Raw genomic sequence first — 25,068 nt, 5'->3', positions numbered from 1 at the left:
CACATGCCATGCCGCAGTCCGACCAATTGTACACATACAAGCAGACACTTATTCTTAGCACCTGCATGCCATGCCCTTGAACATCTCCCTCTCCTCCGTCTTCTACCTAATCCCCCTCTATATCTTAGTGATCTCCCCCATTCTGCGCCAACTGTTTCCGAACGATCCGCAACACGGCTCATATCAATTCTACGATGATGAAGAGGCCCTCGATGAAGATACCTCGCTGGACCTCAATTCAGAAGTCCTGAGCCTTGATGATGGGGTTAACGTAGTATGTCCCGACGAAACCGACGCATACCGCGTGCATATCCTCTCGCAGGCACCGTTGGTCATATACATCGAGAACTTCCTCTCAGCTGAAGAGGCGGATTACTTGGTTGATGTTAGGTATGCCGCAACATAGCCACGGCTCTCTGCAGATATATTCTGACAGTTGACTCTACTAGTATACCAAACTACACCCCCTCGACCTTGTACTCCTCGTCCCTAACCTCCGCGAACGATACGTCCACACCAAAAACTGACGTAACAAAACGTCTCTCTGATCGGGCTCTTCTCCCACGAACCCAGACAGTCCGATGCATTGAGGCTCGCGCGCGCTCCTTCCAAGGCTGGAAACCGAACTTGTACATCGAGCGAATGTGGGCTCAGCGGTATAACGTGTCGGGCCACTACACGCATCACTATGACTGGGCGGGGACGGCGAGAGGTCGTGGGGGCGATAGGATCAGTACATTTATGGTGTATCTGAAGGCGGAGTGCAAAGGAGGAGGGACGAATTTCCCCCTGTTAAGAAAGCCGAAAGATAGTAAATGGTGTGAGTTCATTGAATGTGGTGAGGCTGACGAAGGAAGAAAGGGAGTGACATTTAAGCCGATCAAAGGGAACGCGGTGTTCTGGGAGAATCTCAGAGCTGATGGAAGTGGGTGGCCGGAGACGTGGCATGCGGCGTTCCCGGTTGAGGAGGGAGAGAAGGTTGGGTTGAATATCTGGAGCTGGTATCAGCCGCCGAAAGGGAGATGGCGGTGATATTGATCCTCCTGCGGAAAGTTTGTCTATATAAGATGATTCGCGATTGGTATTGATAGATTTTTATATAGGCTAGAAATAGATACTATAGATTTGCTGGTATTCCCATAACGCCTGATATCATCCATGCATCCGGTCATTATATTTTCATAGTCATCACATTACCACTGCGCTGCTAACCGATATTCATCCACTGCGTCCATTCGTCGCTCGCAAACCCGCCCTTCAGATCAGTGTTACCGAAAATCTCATCCAATGGAACTCCAGGGAGATCCAGGCCGGCATTAAAGGCGTTATCATCTGCCATACCAAAGGACTGCTCGGCGCCGGTAGACATCTGCTGTATTGTGGCATCAGGCACAAAATTTTGCTGCTGGTCAATTCCGTAACCCTGCCAAACGAAGTTTTGGTTGGGGATGGAGACGAGATCTGGACTGTTGACAGCTTCGCCCGGTGTGGATCCGTGTGAAACGGGCGACTGCAAATGCGAGCCTGACATCCGGCCTGAGAGTGCCGTGCCCATACTATTCGGGGTCCCATTCTGGAACATATTCAAACCACCAAAGTTGTTGACACCTGCTTGATCCACAGTGGTTGGGATCGCAGACATGAACGGTGCCGTAGTGGCAGATGCGTCGAATTGGAAGTGATTATTTTCCAACGTTGACATTGGCTGTGCGGGATAGGCGAATGGGTCGTCCGACGGGAACATGATGGGCATGAGGTCGGGAAATCCGGTAGTGTTCGGCAACGACTGTGTATATTGTCCCGCACGAGCCTCCCGTATCGGCAATGTTTGAGATATTATCGGTGTACCGGAAGGTGGCGTAGCCTCTGGTGGAGTTGAGACAGCACTTGCTGGGGCTTCGGAAGGCTGAACCCATGATCGGCGGTTAGTCCGTGGTTTCGCGGGTGAGCGAGCTGCATGATTATCATCCACGCTCTTGGGCGACTGGGTACCGTCCGGCTTAGATGGCCGGCTGAGTAGTTGGACCGGGAAGGTGTTTGCTCTCTGTATCGAGCCTGGCTGTGGTTCGGGCGCTGGCTGATTTGAGGGAGCTGGTCGCTTCAAGTTAACCTGAGCCTTGGAGCTCTGTCGGTTCTTGAGCATCTCGGGGAGATTCTTGAAGAGACAGTTGAGGCTTTGCGAGCAGCGGTCGGCTGCAAGACTCTTCTTCGCTAGCCCAGCTAGTGTGTTTTTGCCTTCCATAGCGTCTTTAAGAACGCCATCTTTTGCCGTCGGCGAGTCAGGGTTCTCCAAGACAAAGAACAGCAAGGATAGAATGGCAAAGTACGTGGTGTACATGGTAAACCAGAAGGATCCATTCAAAAGGCCCTTCTTATGCATTCCGGTGGTAATATGGACGATATTCCGGGAAACACTGACACAAGCGGCGGCACAGGCGTACGACCGTCTATCAACACCCCGAGCTTGTGAGCCGCTGGAAACATAGTGGAGGAATGGTCGATACATGACCATCTGCGCATGAGCGTAGCTAATACGCAGGAGTTGTCGTATCCTATGAAAGTCAGTCTAATCCATTACCGCGACAGCGAGAGGCCATACCGCTCAATTTGTGGAGAGACTTCTGTCCCAGGCCGCAGCGCCGCAGGAAGCTCTTCCATCCAGTTCTGAAGATCCCGCTCGATCTCCCTGATTTTCGAATGGCTGACAACATAGCGTTGATCTGACTCAGACCGGTGTTGTGCTGTCTTGAGAGGGTAAATATATTTCACGATTTTGAGAACGATCACTGAGAGTCGGGTGTGCGCATTGGCGCCGACCATGGCATGTATCCTCCCTTCTGGACTCGGCAGGATTCCATTTTCTGTGATAAACTCCCCGTCAATGGACAGCGGGTACTCCTGGTCAATGTCGTCATCGCTCAGCATCTGAGGCAGGCCAAGCAGCGTGCTAACATATACATCCATTTTTCGAACCACCCAAAAGATGCGACGGCGTAACTCCCGTTCGACCGGATTAAAGTTTGCAGTCACTGAGCGATGCAGGCCGAGCCGCAGCGAAGAGCGCAAAGCAATTCCAACATACGAATAGCAGGTGCTAAGCTTTGCCGAAGACTGCAAGAATATGACCATGAAACAGATGGCTTGCAAAGACGTTAGATCACGGCAATCGGTAATTTCCAGCAAATGCCGGCCGGCTTTAAAGTATTGAAACCTACGCAAGTCAGCGACAGCTTGTTTGACAACAGATAGAACATACCCTTGGCCTATTGCACTTTCATATCCCGACACATCCAAGGTTCCAGCCCCGTCGTCGGAAAACAAACAACCAACAGACATAACAATGTACAGCAGCGGCAAGAAGGAATTCTCTTCATTGGTGAATTGCTCCGGGGGGGTATCGTAGACTCGATCCAGTAAAGCATAGAACGATGGCTCGTGCACGAAACGAATTAATGCACAGCCGTCCTCTAAAGCATTGTGACACAGACGCCGTGCGACGTCGCGGGGCGGCAGATCGTGGGTCGGCGGCAAAGACGGCTCTTGCGGCGATTCGGACGTCGATTTGGGGCTCTCCAGGAATTGCTGCAGCGCGGGCCGTGTACGCAAGGGGATCTCGCTAGTGCCCGGCTGATATACTCCTAGCTGTTTTCGGAGCCGGCGAAGAAAGATGATGCCAGACGTGTGCCCGTGGTAATCCCAATGGCCCTGATCGTCCAGGTCGAGAGACCCGGATTTATCGACCATTGACTCCAACAAAGACTCGTCAGCGCCAGTTTCATCTGTACCAGGAGCGTCCGCGGACCCAATTGCATGGGACTGTTGCGAAGACGGTTGCGAAGATTGCGAAGATTGCGCCGGTGGCTGTGATGGCTGCTGAAGCTTTTCTCGTTTAAATGCTAACAGCATCTGCTCTGTTGCATGCACGTCGAATTGCGGATCGTCCAGATTCAGGTCCGGGAGAACGACGCGGAGCAGGGCCTCGGCTTTGTGCAAGCGACTCTCGAGCGCTTCGACATACTGAGGTGCGGGGTTGCGGCGACGATTCGACGGTTGATCGTAAGTGCATTCTATAATCTCGAGTCAGCGTGACCGGTAGCCAGCCAAAGAGTGAACCTTACCATAACTGTAGACAGTGCAATGGGTGCAAGGCTGCTTTCCATCGCACTTGATTTTTTTGCGCCGACATTCATCGCAGGCACGGGTCACCCGCCGCCTCTTCTGCATAGGAAGCGGGGCCTTGACCTGCTTGGCGTCAGGCGCAGCATCCTCTGCGGAGAGGTCCTGGGAGACATTGTTGGAGGGAGTGCCTGAAAATTCGCCCTCGTCTTGGAGATAGGAGGCCGAGTCTGGTGAAGGATCCTCCTCGCCCGCGTTATCGGCGAGGAAAGGCGCCGCTGGAGTTTCCATGACTCAATCGAACCGCCGCATGCAAATTGACCAACTGAGAAGGCCGGTAAAGGCCAAGATTAGGGATTATTGAGGTGAAGCGAGTGTACGAAGTCCAAGTGAAGTGATAGGGGTGGAGTGTGAAAGTTGCGCAGCGCTATGCCTATCGCACCTCCACGAGTGGAAACAGCTTTACCGAGTCATGGAAGGCACAGTGGCAGCAGACTTGGATAAGGCTGAAAGAGAAAATTCGCCAGCTTTTCTCTTCTGTTCTTTTCTTTTTCCTTTTCTGAGAAAACACACCGCTACAGACCCAGTTGAGAGTGTTGATATGAAAAATCGAGATAGAAAAGTGCTAGAAAAGTGCAAGAGAAGAGCAGGGATTTGGTCTGACGCAGGTGAGTCAGGAGAATACTAGCGTAGTAGTGTAGTAGTGTAGTAAGCAGTGGGCTTGAGCCTTAAGGATTTTTCCTTCAAGGAAAAAAGGCCTCAGACGATCGGCGACAGAGCAGCTAGATGCAACTAGAGTCGGGCGTTTTCACGTTCTCACGTTCTCAACCTGAATGGCACTGAATAGCAGTGGGGATTATTGGGGACCATCTTGGGGGGCGAGAGCGCTGGAGTCAGAAAGAGAGACAAAGACCAGATGAATAATCGTTCTGGGTTTTCAAATCCAGGTTAAACCTGATCGAACCAAGAAACTGGATCAGTTTTGATCCTGATACTACCACCTATCACCACCATTACCATTACCACCGCTACCCGCTACGACTACTGAGCGTGTCCCACACCCGCGGCCCCTCTCTGGCGCCGGTCTGGTCGCAGCTGCTCCTATCGAATATCCCGTCCGATCACGACTCTCTCCTCCACGGTTCCCTCCATTCTGGATCTGGACATCGTTGATCAGTCTCAGCATCATTGCATGCGTGGCTGGAACGCCGTCCACAGCCAATCCCAACGGTCACTCCGTTCGCACTAAAATGCTTAGACGCTCGGACTCGGGGACCGTTGGCGCCGACCATTGTCGGACTCTAGACCTCGATCGGATTTAGCGTCGACGGTGATCTGTCCGTTGACCTGTGACCAAGGAATTATAACCGAGTCAAAAAAAGGGCAGGGATCGATTGTTCCTGAACTCGGGAATTTATATCATGTGATGATGTCATCTTCCAGCAGTCATCTTCTGCATTAAACCCTGACCCATCGTTGGATTCGTGGATTCGTGGATTGCTTATCGCCCCATTGTTTGCTCAAGCCCATGTTTGCTTCAAGCCCACGGTGCCTTCCTGCATCTCCCCGCAGTTCGGCGGACTCAGCATCGGTTGGGACTGGCCGGCATATTCTTTCCCTGAAGGGTTGGCAGAACGCGACTCTGAGGGAGCATCGCTGCACGGCTGATGCACCCAGCGCTCGATAGAAGGTGGATATATCGAACATCAGCGGCGGAAAATAACGCTTCTCACCGCCAGAGAGGGGGTGTGGGGGTCGTGGTGGGCATGGTGGTGCGAGGAGCTTGAACTGCGGCAGCCGGTGATATTTTGATATCTGAATGCGACCCGTTCATCGGGCGTTCATTGTCGGGCGGCTTTTATAGCGCCCCGATCGTGGGCAGTCCGAGCCAGTCAGGTCGATTTAAGGGACGTCCCAGGGCAGCCGACTGCGCAGGACAAGCCCACAGTCCTGCGCCTTCAGCAACGCACCGTTCTTTTGCTTGAGATAGAAAGACTAGCATATGGCAGAAAACGAAACGAAACAAGAACTAAGATTCTCTGGTTTAACCAGACAAAACCCTTGAATCAGACATACCAGAGCCGCGGTGGTGTAGGAGGTGTTGGGAGGTGTAGAGGTCAAAACATCAGTCAGGTTTGTAATATCAGTGTTTGAAAGGACCACCGCCTCTACCTCTGCCGGTACCGCACCGGGCCTATGTATATTTCCAAGGCTCTGCTACAGGCTTTCAAGCTCTATATTACCAGCCTAACAAGGCCCGCGGCTCTAAGCAAAACTCGCTATCCAATCCATATTTCGATCAGCGAAACCCTAGTTCTCGCCAATCGTGCATGTTGGCGACGTCGCTTGCGCTGCCCGTATGCGTCAAGGACACTATATCAAAAAGGGCGAGGATAGTGTAGACTCGATGAAACGTCTCGCTAAGCTTCTCGTAGCTGCTTAGACTGATCATCGTATGTGCCTGGTTCAGTCTATTGAATTGGTTCAAAGGTAGAAGGCGTACGTTGGCATACCAGTCCTGCAGAGGCTAGGACGCGTAGGTGCCCCTTCTAGAGATAGCCAGAATAGTAAGCAGTTCTTAAGTTACATGGTTGGGCATGTAAGATTCGTAAGATTCCTTAACACCAGCATCCAATTCAAACACCACGAGCTTTGGCACGAGGCTTTCAGCATCAGCACGACGAGCCTGCACCGCAGCCTTCTGTTATCACACTTGGTGCGCTATGATATATCACTAAACCATTGATATGACGCCATCAGTACCCTACTCTGGACGCAGGTCATGGCTCAGTCTACCTCAACAGTTTTGATAGAAGGACACCGATTCGTGATTGTATATTAGAAGCTCCTGGCCTACTCCTGGACTTGCGGCCAAAACCTCTCCTCCAACCAAACAACCTGCCTCCACCACCTCTCACATCGATCCAGCCCTTCAGCTCCTTCCTTGAATTCCTCCCCAAGCTCCTGCCTGGCAAACTCATCGACAACATCCCCAATCTTATTCACAAACTCCTCAAACTCGTCACTCGCCCAGTTGGGTATGAACTTCTCCCTCAATGCCCCTCCATCCTCCTCCGACCTATTCCCGGCCCCGGCGCTCTTTCGCAGAAAGTCTGCCGCATACCTCCAAGCCTTGAGATAGCATACTTCCGTCGCCCAGAGTACGACAAGACCCTCCAAAAGACTATTTCCTGGACTCGCCGCAGACATGAACATGTCGATGTACCCTTGCGTTATCGGCGCGGCTGCAAACTTCCGTTGGGCCTCTGGATCTGACTCCTCCCGCGGCGTATTCGTATTTAGGTCAAGTCCGTACTCCCTCGCGACATCCTCGAAGAACTGTAACTCGCGGTGGATATTATTCAGTGCGTCGATAAGGATCTCCAGTACCTCCTCAGTTATACTGGGGTTGTTTGGTTTGGAGGGTGTGTTTGGGAGATGAATTTTCGAAAGCAGTAGCCCAATAAAGCGCACGTAGGTTTGCGCATAGAGACGGTCTTGTGAGAGCCAAGCTGCGAGAGTGGTCTTTGAAAGTGTACCGCTGCCGGCGTGCCGGAGGAAGGGGTGCGTCGTTGCGCTGTGGAGGGCGGCCGGGGTGGTTGATGGGAGGTGGGCGGTTAGTTTCATTTTCGAGCTTGCGGGATTGAAGTGGATAGAAATGGTGGTGAATCGTTGCTGAGTGATGAGAAAGGGTTGAATTTGACATTACGAGCTCCAAGTGATAGATTGGCGGAGTGTGGGGTAGCTTGCTTTCTAGCACAAGCTGCCCGCAAAAGGAATCATATGGTACATGGCGCTAACTACTGCAACTCTAAGAAGCCGTGATGTCGTCTACTCCGTAAAATTCTCCCCAGAAATCAATGGAACGCGGGAGCAACTGAAATTTCGATCTTATTGATGTCTGCTAAACAACCTACCTAAGCTCCAAAGATAAACGACAAGCCAACCATTAAGAACCAGACAAGCAAGCAAACTGCGCCGCCCAACCCCAAGCCCCAAATTAAATGCTTCGTCCCATCGTTGCAAGATAATCGTAGTCAGACATGCAAGAATCATGTGATCCAAGTGGAAAAAGGACAAGAAAAAGCAGGACTAAACTGCACGCGATCGGACCATTACCTAGCCAAACAAAGCATGCACTCAAACATCCCCCAGACAAGTGAAAGCTAAGTGGTCGCGGTACTGGCGCGGGCTGCGGCATTGTTGAGCTGTCGGTGATACGATCCGATCGGTTGGAAGCCCCTACAAAAAAAATCGGTTAAGTCAGTGTGCAGTGGACAGCAGGATACAACGCGCTCACCTTGCGAGGTCGAACCCTCCATTATCAGCATCATCATCATCATCCCCGTCATCTTCCTCCGCGGGTGGTTGGCGCCCATCCACGCCGTTTGTGCCTGGTCCATCCTCTCGCCGGGCTGAGAGCGGCCGGCCCAATCCCGCACCATTAGCTGTACCTGGCTTACTTGGGCTGACGAGGTTTGGCGGCGGTGGACTACTGCTTGGGATATTGCCAAGCACATCACCGGGATCCCCCTTCAAAGGACTCATATCAGCAATTGGACGGGCAGGCGTACTCCCGATGTCGGCGAACTTCCAGAACTGCGCGGGTGAGCTCATTGGCATGAACTTGGACGGAATCTGAGCAGTGCTTGGAGGCGGGAGCCGGGGCTGATGGCGTTGTGGTGCGGGCGTGATCATAGAAGACGGACCATCGTCGTAATACGACGACGATAGCACTGGCGGCGACCGGGTAGCTGCATCTGAGAGCCCGTACGCCCGGCTAAGGCCAGTTGCGTTCTTCGTTGCGGACCGGTGGGGTAACGGCGACGGCTCTTCATAGTCGCGCGGGTTCGGCGGCCGAAGCGAAGGGGGCTCTATTGCACCATTCCGGCCAGCGCGCGATCCGCGTTCAGGCGTGTACGCCTCCACAGGCGCCACGGGAAACGAGCTGAAACTAGGCGAAGAGACAGGGGGCGACTTCTTACCAGCGGAGAAGACAGATTCCATCCCGCTGGTGGCGGTACCTCGCGTGGGGTCCTTCGTCGCTGGTGACGACGGAGCCGACGATTGGGCGCCCTTGCGAAGCTGCTTCTTCCAGTATTCCTCACGATATTCCGCGGCAATCTGCCACTTCATACCCTTACCCGGCTCGTCCGTCCGACGGGGAACTTTTTGGAACGCTTTGTTCAACGAAAGATTATGCCGGATCGAGTTCTGCCAGCCACTTTGCGAATGTCGGTAGAATGCGTACTTGTCCATGATCCAGTTGTATATGTTGTTGAGCGTCAGCTTCTCCTCTTCACTCGAAAAGATCGCCTGTGCAATGAGAGTCGCATAACTGTACGGCGGCTTCAAATCCTTGGCGGAATCTTTGCTGTAGTCGATTTCCTCGGTGCTCTCCATCATCATTCCGCGATTATACAAGGGCGACTGCTTGGCGGTTCGCGCCCCGACTGTGTCTGGCGATCGCGGCGGCGGTGTGACTTGACGTTTGAGGAACTGCGGAGCAGGTGCTAGCGAAGGAGCGCCGGTCGAGTGTGGTACAACCTCTTGGGTCTTGGGGATCGTTGGCGTCTGCTGGGGGTGCGCATGATGGGAAGCATCCCAAGCTGGATCTTCTTCGCCGTTGGCCATCCGTTGTGCGCGCTCGACGAAGCTGGGGTGAATTTTTGCTTTATCCCCGGGAGTGACAAACATCATCGACGTGTTGGCAATCTCGATAATGTCGCCGCACGAAAGAACAGCATCGGTGCCGCGTTTCAGAATCGCCTGGTTCAAACGGACGCCGTTGCGACCGTTGACGCGGATGTGCCACGATGCAGTGTTCTCGCCATCATAGAAAATCTCCGCGTGGAGGCGCGACACGAACTTGCTGGGGCCTAGATCAACGTGAACTTCCGGCAGCGCTCGTGCGGCGATTGTGACGGGACTCGACTGTTCATCTAGCTTCGGTTCGCGATCAGGCTCTCGTCCGATGTTGACATGAAGCGACTTCACGTAGTACGTCCAGTTTCTGCCGGCGATCTTGGCGTATGCGCGGATGCTTTGCTTGTTCTCGGTATTTGCGTTGGAATGGTCTCGCTGGACGCGGAGAGGTTCACGGGAGACTGGGAGATACGAAATGACCAAATCCACTAGATCTTGGTTCTCAGACAAATCACGATCGGGAGACGAACCATCCGCCTCGTCCGCAGACTCGGCTTTCACAGGTCGAGGAGGCTGGGGAGACGCTCGGTTATCGACCTAGCCGTACGCGTTGGTTAGTTTCAAAGAAGTTTCGTCTCAAAAGTCTGGATTTGTATATCCTTGGTTGCAAAGATGACGCATAAAAGCGTTTGTTGTGTTGTGAACTGGGTTAATATAACTCAGTTTAAAACGCACCTTGCGCTTCTTGTTCGAAGGTCGCGTGGGCGATGAATCCGGCGCCTCTGCATCTGAAGTCTCTTGAAGTTGGATTTCCTTGCGCCGCGCGCGACGGCGATTCGAAAGAGGCATAACCGATAGAGCTCTGTGGATTGACGTCCGTCAGTTGTCGTCAGTTGTCGTCTGTTGTTATGGTTGGACGTGTTGTGTTGCGTCGGTCTGCGTTGACGTAGGATAAATTTGTCGAGGGTGCGCGTTTATCCGACTTAGCGGTGCACAGGACAGTGAGATTCCAGGACTCGAGAGGAAATAAAAAGCGGACGCCAGTTAATGGCGACAACAAATGATGACCTAAAGGGACCGAGATAGACGAAGAACCAAGGAACAATATTTCAGAAGGGTTCGCCACCGCGCAAAGCAAGGCGACGCGCACTGGGGTGCTTAAGAATGAAGACGCCCAGCCACCGCGGGGAGTTCCGGTAGTAGTGGGGTGGACTCTTCTACTGGGCTGTGTCAACTGTAGATTAAGAGAACAAAATGTAGGAACAAGATCAGATAGCAGATCTCTGGACCCTGGAGGTTAACTAGTGATGCAAAAGAAGCGATCTAGCTGCAGAAGCATGTAGAAACAGAAGAAAACGCTCGACAGACAGGCCGTGGCAGTGACGTTGTTCTCGTTCTCGACCGTGACCGCTTCCACTCTTTGACAGAAACTCGAAGTAAATTAAACTCGACTCGACTGCTTTGTCTTATCGCCGTTATTATAGTCCTAAAACAGCACTAACAGCAAATCCTGCAAACTTGCAGCCCATTACGCTAGTGCAGCGACAAATCGAGAGGAAACGTTCTGATACCACGCTACCGCCAGCTTGATGATGTTTTTCCGGATGCAGTCAACCACAACACTCGTCTTGCCCAGCCCATCCACGGTCTCAACCTCCTAGACGCAAACTGACTCAATCCATCCCCTATCCACAAATCTCATCCGTGGGACATTGTTGACCTCCTGTTTGCGTCACTCCCGTTTCTGCGCCAGGCGGGACCCCAAGGAAGACCGTTGGAATGCTTCACCCTCGTTTTGTTGGGTGTGAAGATACCGTAGCATTGAACCGGCAGCGAACCATTCATGCTCAAAAAAGACGAATAATAAATTCAGGTACGCGGGGTAGCTGATAGATATTTGCAAAAACAACAGCTGGTTTCAGGTAGTCCTTTTTCCCAAAACCGAACAGAGCTACTAGAGCTCCTACGACTCTTTATTATAGGTTATGAACGAGCCGAACGAGCCGAGAGAACAGGCCGCGCCAGTGGAGAGGATATGATGATAGATACATGACAAATGGAAAACACAAAGAGGTAGACAAAATAGGTACAACACAACTCCAGTGGGATCCTTACAAGCCTTATAACGCCAACCACGTATGGAACTCAGTAAGCGAGATACACAAGCTATAGACAATCATGAACGATTCCGACTTCAGCTAGGCATTTTGGAGTCTCCATCCTCATCCAGGCCTCGTAAAGTGGGATACATCACACTGTCCTCGGCACTTTCCCCATCAGTCTTGATAGGAACCGTGCGCGGTGAACGGGGAAGAGAATCTCTCTCTACGCCCTCCATGTCAACATCCGCCTTGGACACTGGCGACCGAGAAACACGGTCCTGTCCCTGCTCCTGGTCCTGTTCCTGCTCCTGGTCCTGTTCCTGCTCCTGGTCCTGTTCCTGCTCCGAATCGTCGCTGAACTCGCCCCGCTCAAGACGGTTGGCAATGTAGTTACGTAGGTACTCAATCAGCCGAACCTTCTCAACCCACTCCGACTGGACGTCCGACCTCTCCGCCACCTCGGTTGCGGCCTTGGCAGTCCGAGTTACATCATCCTCGCCCGGAGATCCTGAATGGAGAGCCGGGTCGATCAAACTGGCGGAGATCTGCTTGGGAGTTCGCTCCCCAGACTCCTTGTCGTCGCTGGACAGGTCCATCGACTCCGAGGCAGCACGGGACGCGGGCCGAGCTCGCTGCAATGTTCCTCCAGTGTACCTACGACGCTCGTCATTGTCAAAGATCCCGCCGAGAGTGGAAGGCGGGGCGGCACTTGACGCAGCAGTGTAACCAGAAGTCATACCGTCAGTCGCCGAAGGGAGACGAGGGTACATGCTGGAGCCGCTTTCATGAGGCGGAGAAACGCGATGAGCAGACGGAAGTGAAATGGGAGAGCGACCTGAAGTGTACGACTGCGCACTTGAGGGCGGTGTCAAAGCCGGAGTGCTAGACGAAGGGGAGTGCGCAGATGTGTTTGAGATAATAGGACCAGCAGTCGTCTGGGTTGTGGCATGTGCCGAGGGAAGTTGTGTCGGAGGCGAGTGTGTAGTGCGGTAGCTTATGCCGTTATGAATGTAATGGGCTCCAGGTTGAGCGACACCAGCCGCAGCGACATTATCATCGTTCTCATATATTGTGTCCTGCATTTGCTGCAGGAACTGGTCGATGTTGATCAAGTCGTTCTTGGTTCGGACGTTGCTCATTGGTGGAAGATGATATGCCGGCGCAGGGTGAGGGCCGCCACCATATGGACCACTAGCAACAGCCACAGGAGCAGGCATTGCCTGGTACTCGGGCAGAGGCGCAGCCGTTAAAACAGGCAGGGACAAGTTCTGCAAACTGAGCAGGCGCTGGCCCACGGCAGCGTAGGAATTAGGGTCAAATTGTCGGCGCTTGAGGTCACCAAAGAACTCATTAAGCGCATCATAACCCCGCTTCTTGGATTCATACGACGCTTGGTGAGGCTCTGGGCCGGTATTCAGAGCGTAGTAGACGTTGCCGTAAGACGGGTTCGATGGCTGGGGAGCGTGATGGGCCTGGTAATACTGGGGAGGACCATGAGCGTAGCCTTGGCTGGGAACAGGGTTGAGAGCAGGCTCAAAATAGTGCGCAGCAGCATAGCCTGAGATTCATGTTAGTCACGCCTAGCAATGAAGGTACACGTCAGGAGCATACCCTTGAAGTTTCCTCCGAACATCATATCTGGGTTGCGAGATCCAGGCTCTGGCGACCGTACCAGGACCGAGTCATCAGCGTGCGTCTTAACATGCTTCTTCAAATCCTGGGGACGCTTGAACGCTTTTCCACAGAAATCACACTTGTGCGGCTTGAGAGGAACGTGCACCCGGATATGAGAGGTGATATGGTCGCGTTTCACAGTAGTAGTACGACAGCTACCCCATTGACAAGTCAGGTTGAGGTTGTTCGTGCTCTTTCGGCCAACGTGACGCTCGCAGACATGTTCCTATAACACAAACAGGGTTAATTGCGTCCTTTGATCTTGAGAGCTTTCGACGCGAGCGTGCAAAAAGAAAATGGTTCTAACTCACGTATAAGGATTCTGGAGTAGGGAGCTTCTCAGAGCAGCCTTGCCACATGCAAGTGAGTTCTTCCGCTGGACGAGATGTTGACGACGCAGGGGCGACAGGAGAGGCAGCATTGCCATTAGCTTGGGGACTGGCCACAGCAGCTGTCGCAGCCGCCGCTGTTGCAGTCACAGAGGGCGAAGTGACAGTTGTAACCTGCGCAGCGGCGGGTTGAGAGGTTGGTTGTTCTTGGGTCGTAGGCACAGCTACAGGAGCGACCGCTTCTTCGGCCATGGCGCCAAGCATATGACTTTTCTTGGTGATGAGCGGACGAGAAATGCTCACTTTGAGTCAGAGAAAGGATCTCTGTTGACAAGGATAACCAAGCTCACACAACGAGCCAGGCGTTTAGGAATCAAAGGTCAAAGATTTGAAAAGTTAAGAGGCACGGTCGGCAGCCAAACAGTCAATACATCAAAAAGACGCGTGCCGAAACAGAGGACAGATCAGCAAAATGAGAGGGAAAGAGAGGGGGGGTTGAGAAGATGGGGGAAGCCAAGGTAAATAAGGAGAGGAAATCCTTGGGATGTGACAAGAAGGGGGGGGGAATGGCCTTGTGCGGACTCAAGGGAGTAAGCTTGGCTTGCACAGCCCAGCGGGGGGATCTTGGACATAAGCCTAGAAATCCGTCTTTGCCTTGGCTTTTCCCGAGAGTCGACCGGAGCGTGCGCTTTGCGCGGGGCTGGTGGCGTGGTAGTGCGGACTATCCGGGTTTAGTATGGTACACCTGGTACGGGCTTGTAACATCTTTTGACGGTCAATAAATCTTAACCAGAACAAGGCCTTGAACGACCCCCTACAACTTCCGATACAGCTCGAAGGCCTCTTGCCTACTGCTTATTATGATGTGTTTATCCCATGAGATGTATGGAGCAGCTGGATTGCGCAAGCAACTATGTGTACAACCTCTATTTCACGTGACGAAGGTATTACAACGAAATAACGCCAAGAATGAAGCAACCACTGGCTCCCATCAGGTATGGCAGCCGAGACCACGTACTCTGTCTGTAGCCGCCGGCTTACTCCAAATCCTACAACGGTTTCGAGTACGAACGTGCACCTGATCTTATTCAGAGCCCGAGTTGCCCTTGTCTATTATTCCGCACCTCAAGTTCACCCAGTCTCAGCATAGGAGGAAAGTAAGCTTGTTAAGCTGAAGCGCATAGGGGGCCGCGAACCCTTTCGAAAGTCGGACGCCAAACATTCCGGCCATACCAATTATTACCGTACGAGTACCTGAACTGAAAGAGGTTCAATCCCCGATCGTACTGGCCTTTGCTTCCTTGGACACACTCTCTAGATCACATTCTTCTCATGAGGGACGAGAAAATATGCCTCCTTCCTTAGCTAGATAACAGACATTATATCATTCCCCACAGCCAAGGTCTGTATCACTCAGCGTCGAAACTGAACTTGGCAGCCCAGCCCGTCCGCTCTTGGCTCTTGGTAATGCCCAGGCAGGCAAACCATCTTATCTTAGTCAGATAACCCATTCATCCGCAGTCCAAGCCCAAGAGCCCTTCGCTTAGCCGTTGTTAGCTAAATCATGCTGCCTGGCCTGCTCGTGTCCGGCTCTGGTCGAACTCAAACCCCGAGGGTGCTGTGCGATACTCCATTCGTTCAAGCATCAGCCAAGCCCCGCGATATTGGCGCTATATGGTCCTGCGTTCTGCGAGACCACGGTCGGGGGTGCCATCAATGCGAGATTCGGAACAAAGGAATGTCAAGTGATGGCGCGACGGTTGCGCACTGAAATCTCTGCGTATTTCTATGCTTGGCTTCAACTCAGGTAGGACCGAGTAGGGTTACTATGAGGCCATGCTCAATCATACTTTGTTGGCCACCTTGTCATTCAAAATATCCTAAACGCCCCATAACGGGCCGTCCTAGTCCGTCAGATGTGCCTTGAGTTTATCCGTTTTGGCCGAAGTCATGTACCGGTTGTGCTTGGCTCAGATCTGAGTCAGCTTTGCACTTTTCCGGGCCGCTTCTGGATGATCTCAGCTAAGACTCTTCTCTTGGGCTGAACAGCGGAATTATTATTACGTGCCCGTGACGGTTGGTTTCGCAATGGCGTGCTTTTGTATTCTGCTCCGTAAATGGAGAAATAGTTTTTTTTCCGCCTTGCCAGCAGCTTGGGCTCCTATTTATGTTGCCATAATCTGTCTCCCATGTTCAAATCTCCATGGATTATGGGTATACTATGCAAAGATGTTATCTGGCTTGGGCTGCGGTGAATTTATCCGTTTGGTAATGCTAAGATCAGATATGGATCATTGTACGTAACAGGCAACTGCCCTTATTCTCGAGCTCTTGCCGAGCATAGAACAGCCACACCTGCAAATTCCGCCTTATTCCTTAGAATCCCTGACAGTACACAGGTGCTGAATGATGAACGGTGCACTTAATCACCCATTTCGACACAGATATGAGGCGTTTCTCCAACGTTCGATCCGCCTGTTAGCCCGCCAACGCCGTGGTTTATCAGCATGGCTACCAGAGCCTGCAAGGTGTAGCGGGCGTCATTTCCGGCATTGTGCAGATTCCACCCAGTCATTCCCATCTCCCGGACGACTGTGCCCAGTGAGCGTTGCTCCTTTTCGCCCCGGAGAAGCTGGAAGGATGCTGCTACGTCAATACGATCAACGAACTGAGAGATTCCAGAGTGCCCCTGAATGTGGACGTTCGCAAGCTTGAGATACTGAATGTCGGAGTCTAGACTGTGTCCAACAAACACTAACGGGCGGAGTTGTTTCTTGTCGGCTCCATAGAGGGATGAAGGAAGGGTGAAGCAGGCTTGGACTGCGCTTGATAGGTCATCCGATGCAACCCATTCACTAGTGCCGAATTCACAGTTGGCTGGACACCCCCGGACGTACAGATGTTTGGCATGATTTCCGTATTCTTTCACTCGTAGGTGGCGAGACTTAATGCGCGATTGCCACTCTTCGCCGTTCGTGTCTGGTGCAACGCCGATAAGATCGCGAGTATCCAGCGCTGAGATACCGATTTCCGTGACCTGCGAATGGCTGACTTCGTGCACCTAGACATCAACGCTAATGAAAACGGCCTCGTTCCAGAATGGATAAGGAACGGGCTTGTTGACATCGACACGGGGCTGTTTGGACTCCAGCTGTTTATACCATTCGTTGTCGATATGGTCCGTCAAGTCAGCAAGCAGACCAAGGTAGCACAATGAACGTCTGATGGCATCACTAGTATCCTTTTTACGCTGAATACGGAGACGCTGCTTCTTGGCTTTGGACTTGAAATTTTGTCGATGATACAGCTGCTTCCATCATCTTTTCAGAGACAATCATCTCCTGCTTGTCCATATCTCCGGAACCATCTCGAATATCTAGTTTTGGGGGAATAGTTGCCTCCAAGCGGTCTTTCATGTTACGGCTGTCCGATTGTCGTAGGAAGGTAGGTTGAGGAAAGCCCTCGCGGTTGAAATTGAGAACTATGCCCCTGAGTTCCTCGGTTGGAAGATGTAAGGAGCAGTCAAGCGCCTTGTTGATTTGACGGAACAGAGTCCGGACCTGGGTCGGAGGGATAAGCAGCAGAGGACACCCGCCTAAACGTTGAGGCACATAGATATAGTATCTTAGTGCGTTGGTAGTTGCTAGACTTCAGGGCTGACGTGCGGGAGATCTTACATGTCCCATGTCCTATTCCAGAACTGACCCTTATCAAAGCACCTACTTGCCACTTTCTGCGTGAGATCTCCACGGATGTGATGATACGGAAACCTAGACATCGCTAACAAACGGCAAATTGTGCATCGTGTGTTGGTATGTCAGTGCCTCGGACGGTTGCAGTGAGATTTTCATCCTTTGCAGTTGGGATACTGAGACTAGCGAGCTGAGTAGAATCTTCTTTTAGATGATCGGGTGCCTTGTTAGTCAACAGCGGCGCCGCCGGCGTTGCTGCCGGCTGAGGGTGACGGAGCCTGGTGTCCAGTTGGGGGATAACATCTTCCTGGGCAAGTAGGAGCTGGGAACGCTCTATGATGCCCATGATGTCGATGGCAGAAATCCGCTAGCCTTTGGATTCCAGTTTTGGCTGGGAGCTGAGAAATGAGATGGGAAGATAAGTCGTCGGGTCGAGGCTGCTCCCTGCTTGAGAGATGCTAACGGGAGTCCACTGGAGAAGAATCAGAGCAAGTAGGCTTTCATTGCTTGTGTTGTATGACTTGGCTGTCGTCCAACTTGAGACACTAACGAAGGTTAGTAACCCTGGCCTGGAGAAATGAGGCTAAGCCCGATAGCAGTCACCAGGTTTTTACAAGCACCCATTGTAATGCTTGTATCTCCTGGATCAGCTTAATATTCTGAGCTGCTCTTTGGGCCAAAAGATCACAAATAAGTAACAATGCGATATGGTATGGGAGAGGTTATGAATTGTGTTGGGTTGCAGGAAAGGTGGTTGGTTGCAGTCAAACGTATTTACATGTCTCGAGCTAACATACTTTGCGTGTTTCTGTTATTAACCTAGAGATTCACCTCAGAAACTGTCTTGGCGTGGGATGGTATTTCTAATACTCGAATGGCGTTGTGAGCAATTCCCCCTCACTGGAGCTGCAGATATATAATATTATGAACAAACAGATTTGTCAATCAAAGACAAAGACTGCAACACGCAAACAGGTGGCGATTTAGGGAGCCATACCAGGTCCTGAACGCCCTGAGAAGAGGGCAAATCTGCGTCACATCCATATTTGCCTGGAAGCTGCTTTGTCAAGGTCACTCTTTACAGAAAAGAAGTTACAGGAGTCGTCCGTTATCACGTGCACGGCCAGATGTCAGCATCTGATTATCTAAGCAGTATCTAACAGCAACTCCGCGTCGTTGTCTCACCTTTCTCCAACAGCCCATCAACCCTGGTTCTCCTGGCCTCTAACATCCTCATTTGACGTTTGCTCATTCTGCTCTCGGCTCATGCTTTTCCACTGAGACTTTTTCCCATATGGCTGCACCGTCGCGCATGGTGCTGCCTGCTGAGCCCTGACTACCTCTGCTTCCTTCCACGTTGACATCCTACATCCACAATCATCCCGTGCCGTCATATACCCTGTCGCTTTACCTACTAGCTGGAATGGCGGAATTTAACGAGACGGGCGGCGTGATTTTGGATGGCCCATTTGATCCGGATGCCCAGGCCACCGTGACTGACTTTATTGATTACACCGAATACCTCCCTGCTGATTTGCTCCGATCTCTTACCCTCATTCGCGGCCTAGATAAGCGCTATCTGGACAGCGCACAAAGTGTCCATGATCTCACCAAGACATACGGTCAGCTCCCCGACCTCCCTCCTGATGTGCGCCCCGACCCTACCGCTTTGCGCCGAGATATCTCGGCGCAGCTGGACAGCGCCATCAACGCTCGCGAGTCCGCTTACGCCGAAGCCTGTCGATTATACGATGTGGTGGACCGCCATTTCAACCGTCTAGATTCTATTAGGCAGAAACTCGAAGCGCTGCCAAAACCTGCCGAGCGCGAGCCCACTCCTCCTCCACAACCCCTTACAAACACGAAGCGTCCGCGCACAAGCAAGAAAGAAGATGCACCGCCGACAACAACACGAATTACACTGCGGTTGGATGGTGCGAGAAGCTATAAGAAGTCGAGAACACGACGATCTGTGGTTGCGGCAGAGCATCTTGCGGGATTGCACCCTGATTCTCCAATCGCCAGCACGGAGCACTCGGATAATGAGGCGGAGTCTAAGACTACGCCATCAGAACCTGTGGCTCAAACCAAAAAGGAGAAGCAGGCCCGTCGTTCGAGGCCATCTGGAGAGGCGCCCCATTCCCTCAAGTCTGCGGGCATGTCTACTAGCAGCGCTCTGGCACTGCTTAAACCCCCTCCGGAAGATGCGAAGCCGGGAAGCGAAGATTTACCGTGGCTGCGTCTCACGGAGTGGGAAATGACAAAACTTCGCAAGAAGATGAAAAAGAACGCAGTTTGGCAGCCTAGCGAGGTGATGATTCACCGGGAATTGGCCATCCGTGGCCGTGGATGGGAGGCATACAGGGCAGCGAAGGCGGAGGCCGAGGCGAATGGCACCGAATTTCTTGATTGTGACGACATTGCAAACAACAATAGCAATATTCCGGGACTCACGCGTCGCGACGGAAGCAAAGAAGTCGATGGCATTATAGAAATGAAACTGAGCAACCGAGGAATGAAACTAAATGAAGCCAAAAAGCTGAAGCGCGAAAACCAGGCGAGAGAACAAGCCGCTTTAGCCGCTGCGGAGGCAGAAGCAGCCAAGCGCCTAGGTCAGCTCGGCTCCACCTCCCAAGGTTTTGTCTCCAACGGTGCTGATCGTCCGCAGGAGTCTTCGGCGGCGGACAAACCAAGCCGATCATTGAAAAAACGGAAACCCGAAACGAACAGTCCACCGGCGCCGGAACTCGCCGGTCCGCAAGAGGACGGTGAGAGTCGACCTACGCGCAGTACAGCTAAGCGTCGAAAGAGGGACAGAGAATCATCACCGACGGAAGCTTCTATTCCGGAAGCACCGGATAATGCGCCTAAGATTAAAGTGGATTCGTCTGAATCGCAAAAGCCAGCAGCAGCTGTGCAGTCGACTGTCACAAGATCTAAAGGAGGGGCGACTCCAGTCCCATCAGAATCCCGGCCGCCATCGCGCGGATTCTCGAATACAACAGCTGAGCCAGTCTTGAATGCAGCACGAGAACTACGTCGGACAAGTGCCACCCCCGCTAGAAAAACACCTGAGGGATCCCGTGCACCCAGCGTCAGCGCACCCACACGACGCCGTAAGCGGCCCGCTCCAGGGCCGGTGTCAAACGGCCCGGACGGGGGTGCTGCAGTAAGCTATGGACGTCGCAAGGCCAAGCCTGGCAAAAAACGAGTAGGGCCACGGGAGCCGGGCCTTAACGTGGGGCAAGATATCCGCATTGATGAGGACGGCGTGCTTGAAGAGATCGACCCTAATGAGCCGCGTTACTGTATCTGCGGAGACGTCAGTTTCGGAACAATGATCTGCTGCGAGAACCCAGACGTACGTCCTCCTTTCACTCCACTCTATGTTCTAGCTAACTTGCTCAGTGTGACCGAGAATGGTTCCATCTGGACTGCGTTGGTCTCTCCGAGGTACCCAGCCGTACAGCGAAATGGTACTGTCCTGACTGCCGTGTCAAATTTAACAAAGGTGCCCACGGAATCATCAGACATAGTTCGTTACGCCGGTAGATTTAGGAATAGCCTATGGCGGCGAACTGAACTCATTGATACGAGGCTACGATCGCGTTTTTTCCTATTGCTCCTGTGCAAGTTGTTTTGTTCTGCTTGTTTTTGATCTGAATTGGCGAATCTTTTTTTTTCTTCGCGCAGCATGGCATGGCGGAGTGCACGGCAAAGGAAGGGAGATGGCGCTGGGAGTTGACTTGTTTGCTCTTCTACCTCATATAACTTGAGTGTTTGCTTGTCTAGAATCCAGAGGTGCTGCTTAGAACACCGTAAGCGGACGCTGGGGATCGTTCTACGCCAACACTATTTACAGCTAGCTAGCTAGGTACTTCGTTTCCCCAACACTTTCCTTGTACAGTAGATTCAGAACTACTCAAGGCATTACCTATTCCTTTCATGCCTCTATCTAAGCTCCCACTTCCCGTCCTTTTCGAAAATCTCAACAGCCCTCTTCTCGTCCAAACTCACCCTTCCTGCATGCAAAATCGCAGTCGTAGCAATCGTGTTCTTCAGCGTGGGCAGTGGTCGATTATCCAGCTCCTTCAAGGTGACTCTTCCTTCATTAAGCGCTGTGATGGCGTCAATGAATTTCTCGAAACTGATATAACCATAGCCTGTCTGCCCGCCGAAGTTGCCCTCTTCGTCGGGGGCGTAACGCATGTAGAACCTATCATAAGATTGTTAGAGGTATTTATTAGGGCAAGGTGGACAAAGACGCACGGATTTATCCAGGCGAGGCCGGAGTCGTCGCCTGTTACGTCGTAGCCGCGCTTTGCTTGGTTGACGCGGATCTCGCCTGTAGCACCCATGTCTATCAAGCACGAAGTCAGTAACTGATTTTCAGAGATGGTTGAGGCTTCAAAAACCTACAATGGAAATACTGGTTCGAATGAACGCCAGCCTTCTGCGGCGCCGTCCAGGACGCCGTATACACGCCTGTCGCCACCTTCCCTGGTTGCGTCTTATGCTTCCAATCCACGAGGAGCGTAATAGTATCCTCTGTCTCGGGCACACAGCCCAACTCTACAGCGGTGCCCTTTGACGCACTCGCATTCACCCTGACGGGCGTGTAGTCATTGCCAACCATGGAATCGCAAATGTCAACATGGTGACTGTTTAAATAGTAGGAGATATCACTTTCCTTGCCTGCCCACGCCTTGAACGTCTCGAGCTGGAATTTTGGCTGACTCATGTATGAGTAGAAGTAGTTGAAGTCGCCGAGGTTCTTCGCCTTCGCGCGGGCGTCGGAGTAAGCTGGGTCGAAGCGCTTGTGGTGCTCGACAAAGACGAAGACATTATGCTTTTGCGCAGCCTCGAGGAGCGCGATGTGTTCGGGGAGGGTTTTGACGGCGGGCTTGGTGACCAGCACGTGGATCCCGCGTTCGATGGCGTAGAGGGCGATGGAGAAATGGGTAGGGTCGGGGGTGAAGATTGTGATGGCAGATCCCTTGGGGAGGGCATCAATGGCCGCCTTATAGGCGTCTGGATCGGTGGCGTCGTCCGCCGGGTAAGAGGTAAAGCTTGTATCGAGGTTGTTATAGACCTGCGTGATGTTCTTGTGGAGGTGCTCGCCTGCGATGCGCATTAGCTACTTCGAGCCCTTCCTCGAGACTTCAAGGAAATCTGGGTTCGTACGAATTCCTGGGAACTTGCGCCCTGAAACGCCGACCATGCTCAGGTCTCCGACTTTACCGCGACGGCGAAGATCAAACAGCGTCAGGCCGACGACGCCGACTTTCTTGTCTGAACCTGAGGCGCCACCGCCGACATAGCCGGTTGTGTATTCGCCGGTACCGACCATCAACACACTGGGAGGGGCCATTTTTGAGCTCTGCTGTTGTATCGGGACAATTGGATAGAGATTGAGGGAGGGGTAACAGAGGGTGAGGGGAAGCAAGCGAGCGACAGGAGAAAAGGGCGGATGAGACGCAGATATACTCCGACGAGAGCGACGACCTTGTGGATTAGGATGGAATAATGTTAACACAAATACTGAGCCGGAAGAATCAACCCCATGCCGCAATTCTGCTTTGAATTGCCGGGAATCAGGCGCTGGCCCTCATTTCCATGACGAACGTTGATAGAGTCGGCTTTTGATGGCCCGAGCTCAAATAGGAAGCTCAGTTGCCGATTGGTGGAAATTCCCCGTCCGGCACCCTTTTTGGGTCCAAGGTGGAGACACGTGGGATGAGCCCGCGCTAATCCGGAAGCGGTAATAGGACGTGGGGTTGCCTGTTAGTATACAGGCCTGGTTTATACCCCTCTTCTGGTTTATATAGCTGTCTCACACCACTGCGCTCTTGGTTGCTCTTTGTACACTCAATTTGTTAAGCTTGTACTAGTTAGGTATCAGGAACAGAACCAGAATGGCGCCAACACCCCTCCGCCCCGGAGTTTACGCTCCGACAATGACCTTCTTCGACCCCTCTACTGAAGACCTCGACGTGCCCACCATTCGAAAACACGCCGTACGCCTCGCGAAGGCCGGACTCGTTGGCCTTGTCGCCATGGGCTCAAACGGCGAAGCTGTTCATCTCACACTCGAGGAAAAGCAGACCGTCATCCGCGAGACCAGGTCCGCCCTCGATGAGGCCAACTTCACGAACGTCCCCGTTATCGCAGGTGCATCTGAGAACAGCATCCGAGGCACGATTCAATTGACGAAAGACCTTGCCGCTGCTGGCGCAGAGTACGCGCTTATTGTCCCGCCAAGCTACTACCGCTACGCGACGGGGAACGACGAGACGCTGTATGAGTACTTCACATCCGTTGCGGATGGGTCGCCCATTCCTCTTATTCTGTATAACTACCCCGGAGCCGTCGCGGGAATTGATATGGACTCAGACCTTATCATTCGCATCTCCCAGCACCCGAACATTGTAGGGACGAAGTTCACCTGTGCGAACACAGGAAAGTTGACCCGTGTTGCGAGGGCGTTGCATGCTATCAAACCTGAGTCACCGCTTGCGCCGACCAAGTCCCCGGTGCCTGTGACCAAGAGGGCTGCGAACCACCCCTATGTGGCATTTGGAGGTATTGCCGACTTCACGTTGCAGACGTTGGCGTCTGGTGGATCAGCCATCCTGGCCGGTGGTGCCAATGTTATCCCTAAGTTGTGCGTCAAGGTGTTTACACTCTGGAGCGAGGGAAAGTTTACAGAGGCGATGGAGGTGCAGAGTCTCCTTAGCCAGGCGGACTGGGTGCTGACCAAGGCTGCCATTCCGGGTACGAAGAGTGCGATTCAGTCTTACTATGGATACGGCGGGTATCCTCGTCGACCACTGGCACGGCTTAGTGATGCGCAGGTCGAGGCTGTTGCAGCTGGGATTAAGGAAGCTATGGACGTGGAGCGTACATTGCCCGATGTTGCTTAAATGATAAAATGATTATTCTTCTTTCTTCAAATTGATCCTGAAAATTAATTCTGCAGATAAGCCGTAATCCGTAGCAGATGACCTGTTGGAGTAGATTAGTGCAATTGGGCGCATCAACAGCTGTTGAGAGATCGGCGTGAACTCCGAGGAATGCCCCGGATTCCGGCTCCACCCCGCACCGCGCATTGCAGGCCGTTGTCTATGGTGGATAAAGTGGACCGAGTCGGGGTTGAATTCATCCACGAATCAAAGGGGTGTGAAGAATGCCAGTCTAGACAGAGGGGTATGTGTCTTTGCAAAGGCGTTTGCAGAACCGTCAAGGGAGAACAATTACATTCCCTTGGAGTCTTGGGTAGCCACATTTCAATGAGTACAGGCACTGGAAGTCATGCATTGACTGGTCCGAATGTCAATTCTGCGAACAGTATAGCTTCGAATAGATACGGTGCAGCAGATTGAGCGAACGAGGGTCGAGAGGACCACAGTGCGGGCAGGTATTGTCCTGGATAATGTCACGATGGTAACGAGGTGTCATTCATTGCACCCCCACTCGCAGGCCTGAAAGTGTGTTTGAAGTGCCACCGAG

General features: G+C 52.6%; 9 protein-coding genes across 9 annotated transcripts, besides 1 other annotated feature; 3 read left to right on the top strand and 6 right to left on the bottom strand.

The window, feature by feature from the left end:
* Positions 1–25,068: part of a sequence feature (contig 1.51 915..1114266(-1)) that runs on past both edges of the window.
* ANIA_02851 (oxidoreductase, 2OG-Fe(II) oxygenase family) lies at positions 71–1,032 on the top strand (the record flags this gene model as incomplete). The annotated part of the gene is made up of 2 exons (XM_655363.1): positions 71–390; positions 450–1,032. The coding sequence occupies 2 exons, from the start codon at positions 71–73 to the stop codon at positions 1,030–1,032; spliced, it is 903 nt and encodes a 300-aa protein (XP_660455.1).
* Positions 1,208–4,407, bottom strand: ANIA_02852 (putative C6 transcription factor (Mut3); the record flags this gene model as incomplete). Its single annotated transcript, XM_050612612.1, has 4 exons — positions 1,208–2,552; positions 2,600–3,211; positions 3,257–4,067; positions 4,119–4,407. The coding sequence occupies 4 exons, from the start codon at positions 4,405–4,407 to the stop codon at positions 1,208–1,210; spliced, it is 3,057 nt and encodes a 1,018-aa protein (XP_050468517.1).
* ANIA_02853 (putative transcription regulator PAB1642) lies at positions 6,970–7,743 on the bottom strand (the record flags this gene model as incomplete). The annotated part of the gene is made up of 1 exon (XM_655365.1): positions 6,970–7,743. One exon carries the CDS (start codon positions 7,741–7,743, stop codon positions 6,970–6,972), a length of 774 nt encoding a protein of 257 aa, XP_660457.1.
* Positions 8,283–10,611, bottom strand: ANIA_02854 (putative forkhead transcription factor Fkh1/2; the record flags this gene model as incomplete). The annotated part of the gene is made up of 3 exons (XM_655366.1): positions 8,283–8,358; positions 8,417–10,359; positions 10,498–10,611. 3 exons carry the CDS (start codon positions 10,609–10,611, stop codon positions 8,283–8,285), a joined length of 2,133 nt encoding a protein of 710 aa, XP_660458.1.
* On the bottom strand, positions 11,765–14,331 carry pacC. Its single transcript, XM_655367.2, has 3 exons — positions 13,850–14,331; positions 13,476–13,764; positions 11,765–13,422 (listed from the first exon to the last, which is right to left on the bottom strand). Exons 1-3 carry the CDS (start codon positions 14,129–14,131, stop codon positions 11,957–11,959), a joined length of 2,037 nt encoding a protein of 678 aa, XP_660459.1. The 5' UTR covers positions 14,132–14,331; the 3' UTR covers positions 11,765–11,956.
* On the bottom strand, positions 16,117–17,905 carry ANIA_02856 (uncharacterized protein; the record flags this gene model as incomplete). The annotated part of the gene is made up of 4 exons (XM_655368.2): positions 16,117–16,722; positions 16,765–16,914; positions 17,117–17,462; positions 17,653–17,905. 4 exons carry the CDS (start codon positions 17,903–17,905, stop codon positions 16,290–16,292), a joined length of 1,182 nt encoding a protein of 393 aa, XP_660460.1. The 3' UTR covers positions 16,117–16,289.
* Positions 18,983–20,972, top strand: ANIA_02857 (putative PHD finger domain protein; the record flags this gene model as incomplete). The annotated part of the gene is made up of 2 exons (XM_655369.1): positions 18,983–20,920; positions 20,955–20,972. 2 exons carry the CDS (start codon positions 18,983–18,985, stop codon positions 20,970–20,972), a joined length of 1,956 nt encoding a protein of 651 aa, XP_660461.1.
* On the bottom strand, positions 21,493–22,930 carry ANIA_02858 (Gfo/Idh/MocA family protein; the record flags this gene model as incomplete). Its single annotated transcript, XM_655370.2, has 4 exons — positions 21,493–21,775; positions 21,829–21,919; positions 21,979–22,680; positions 22,744–22,930. The coding sequence occupies 4 exons, from the start codon at positions 22,928–22,930 to the stop codon at positions 21,511–21,513; spliced, it is 1,245 nt and encodes a 414-aa protein (XP_660462.2). The 3' UTR covers positions 21,493–21,510.
* ANIA_02859 (dihydrodipicolinate synthase family protein) lies at positions 23,440–24,482 on the top strand (the record flags this gene model as incomplete). Its single annotated transcript, XM_655371.2, has 1 exon — positions 23,440–24,482. The coding sequence occupies exon 1, from the start codon at positions 23,475–23,477 to the stop codon at positions 24,480–24,482; it is 1,008 nt and encodes a 335-aa protein (XP_660463.1). The 5' UTR covers positions 23,440–23,474.

Source organism: Aspergillus nidulans, chromosome VI (genome assembly GCF_000011425.1).
Source record: "Aspergillus nidulans FGSC A4 chromosome VI".
NCBI classification, from domain to species: Eukaryota; Fungi; Ascomycota; class Eurotiomycetes; order Eurotiales; family Aspergillaceae; genus Aspergillus; species Aspergillus nidulans.
The sequence above is the reverse complement of the archived record's forward strand: the minus strand, read 5'-3'. Positions and strand labels throughout refer to the sequence as shown.

What these genes read in the sequence shown, in the direction of transcription:
- pacC (XM_655367.2), bottom strand. Translation starts at nt 14,131, where the DNA reads ATGCTTGGCGCCATGGCCGAAGAAGCGGTCGCTCCTGTAGCTGTGCCT. An exon ending in CTACTCCAGAATCCTTATAC is followed by an intron (nt 13,765 to 13,849) that starts GTGAGTTAGAAC and finishes TTTGTGTTATAG; the next exon opens with GAACATGTCTGCGAGCGTCA. An exon ending in GTTCGGAGGAAACTTCAAGG is followed by an intron (nt 13,423 to 13,475) that starts GTATGCTCCTGA and finishes CATGAATCTCAG; the next exon opens with GCTATGCTGCTGCGCACTAT.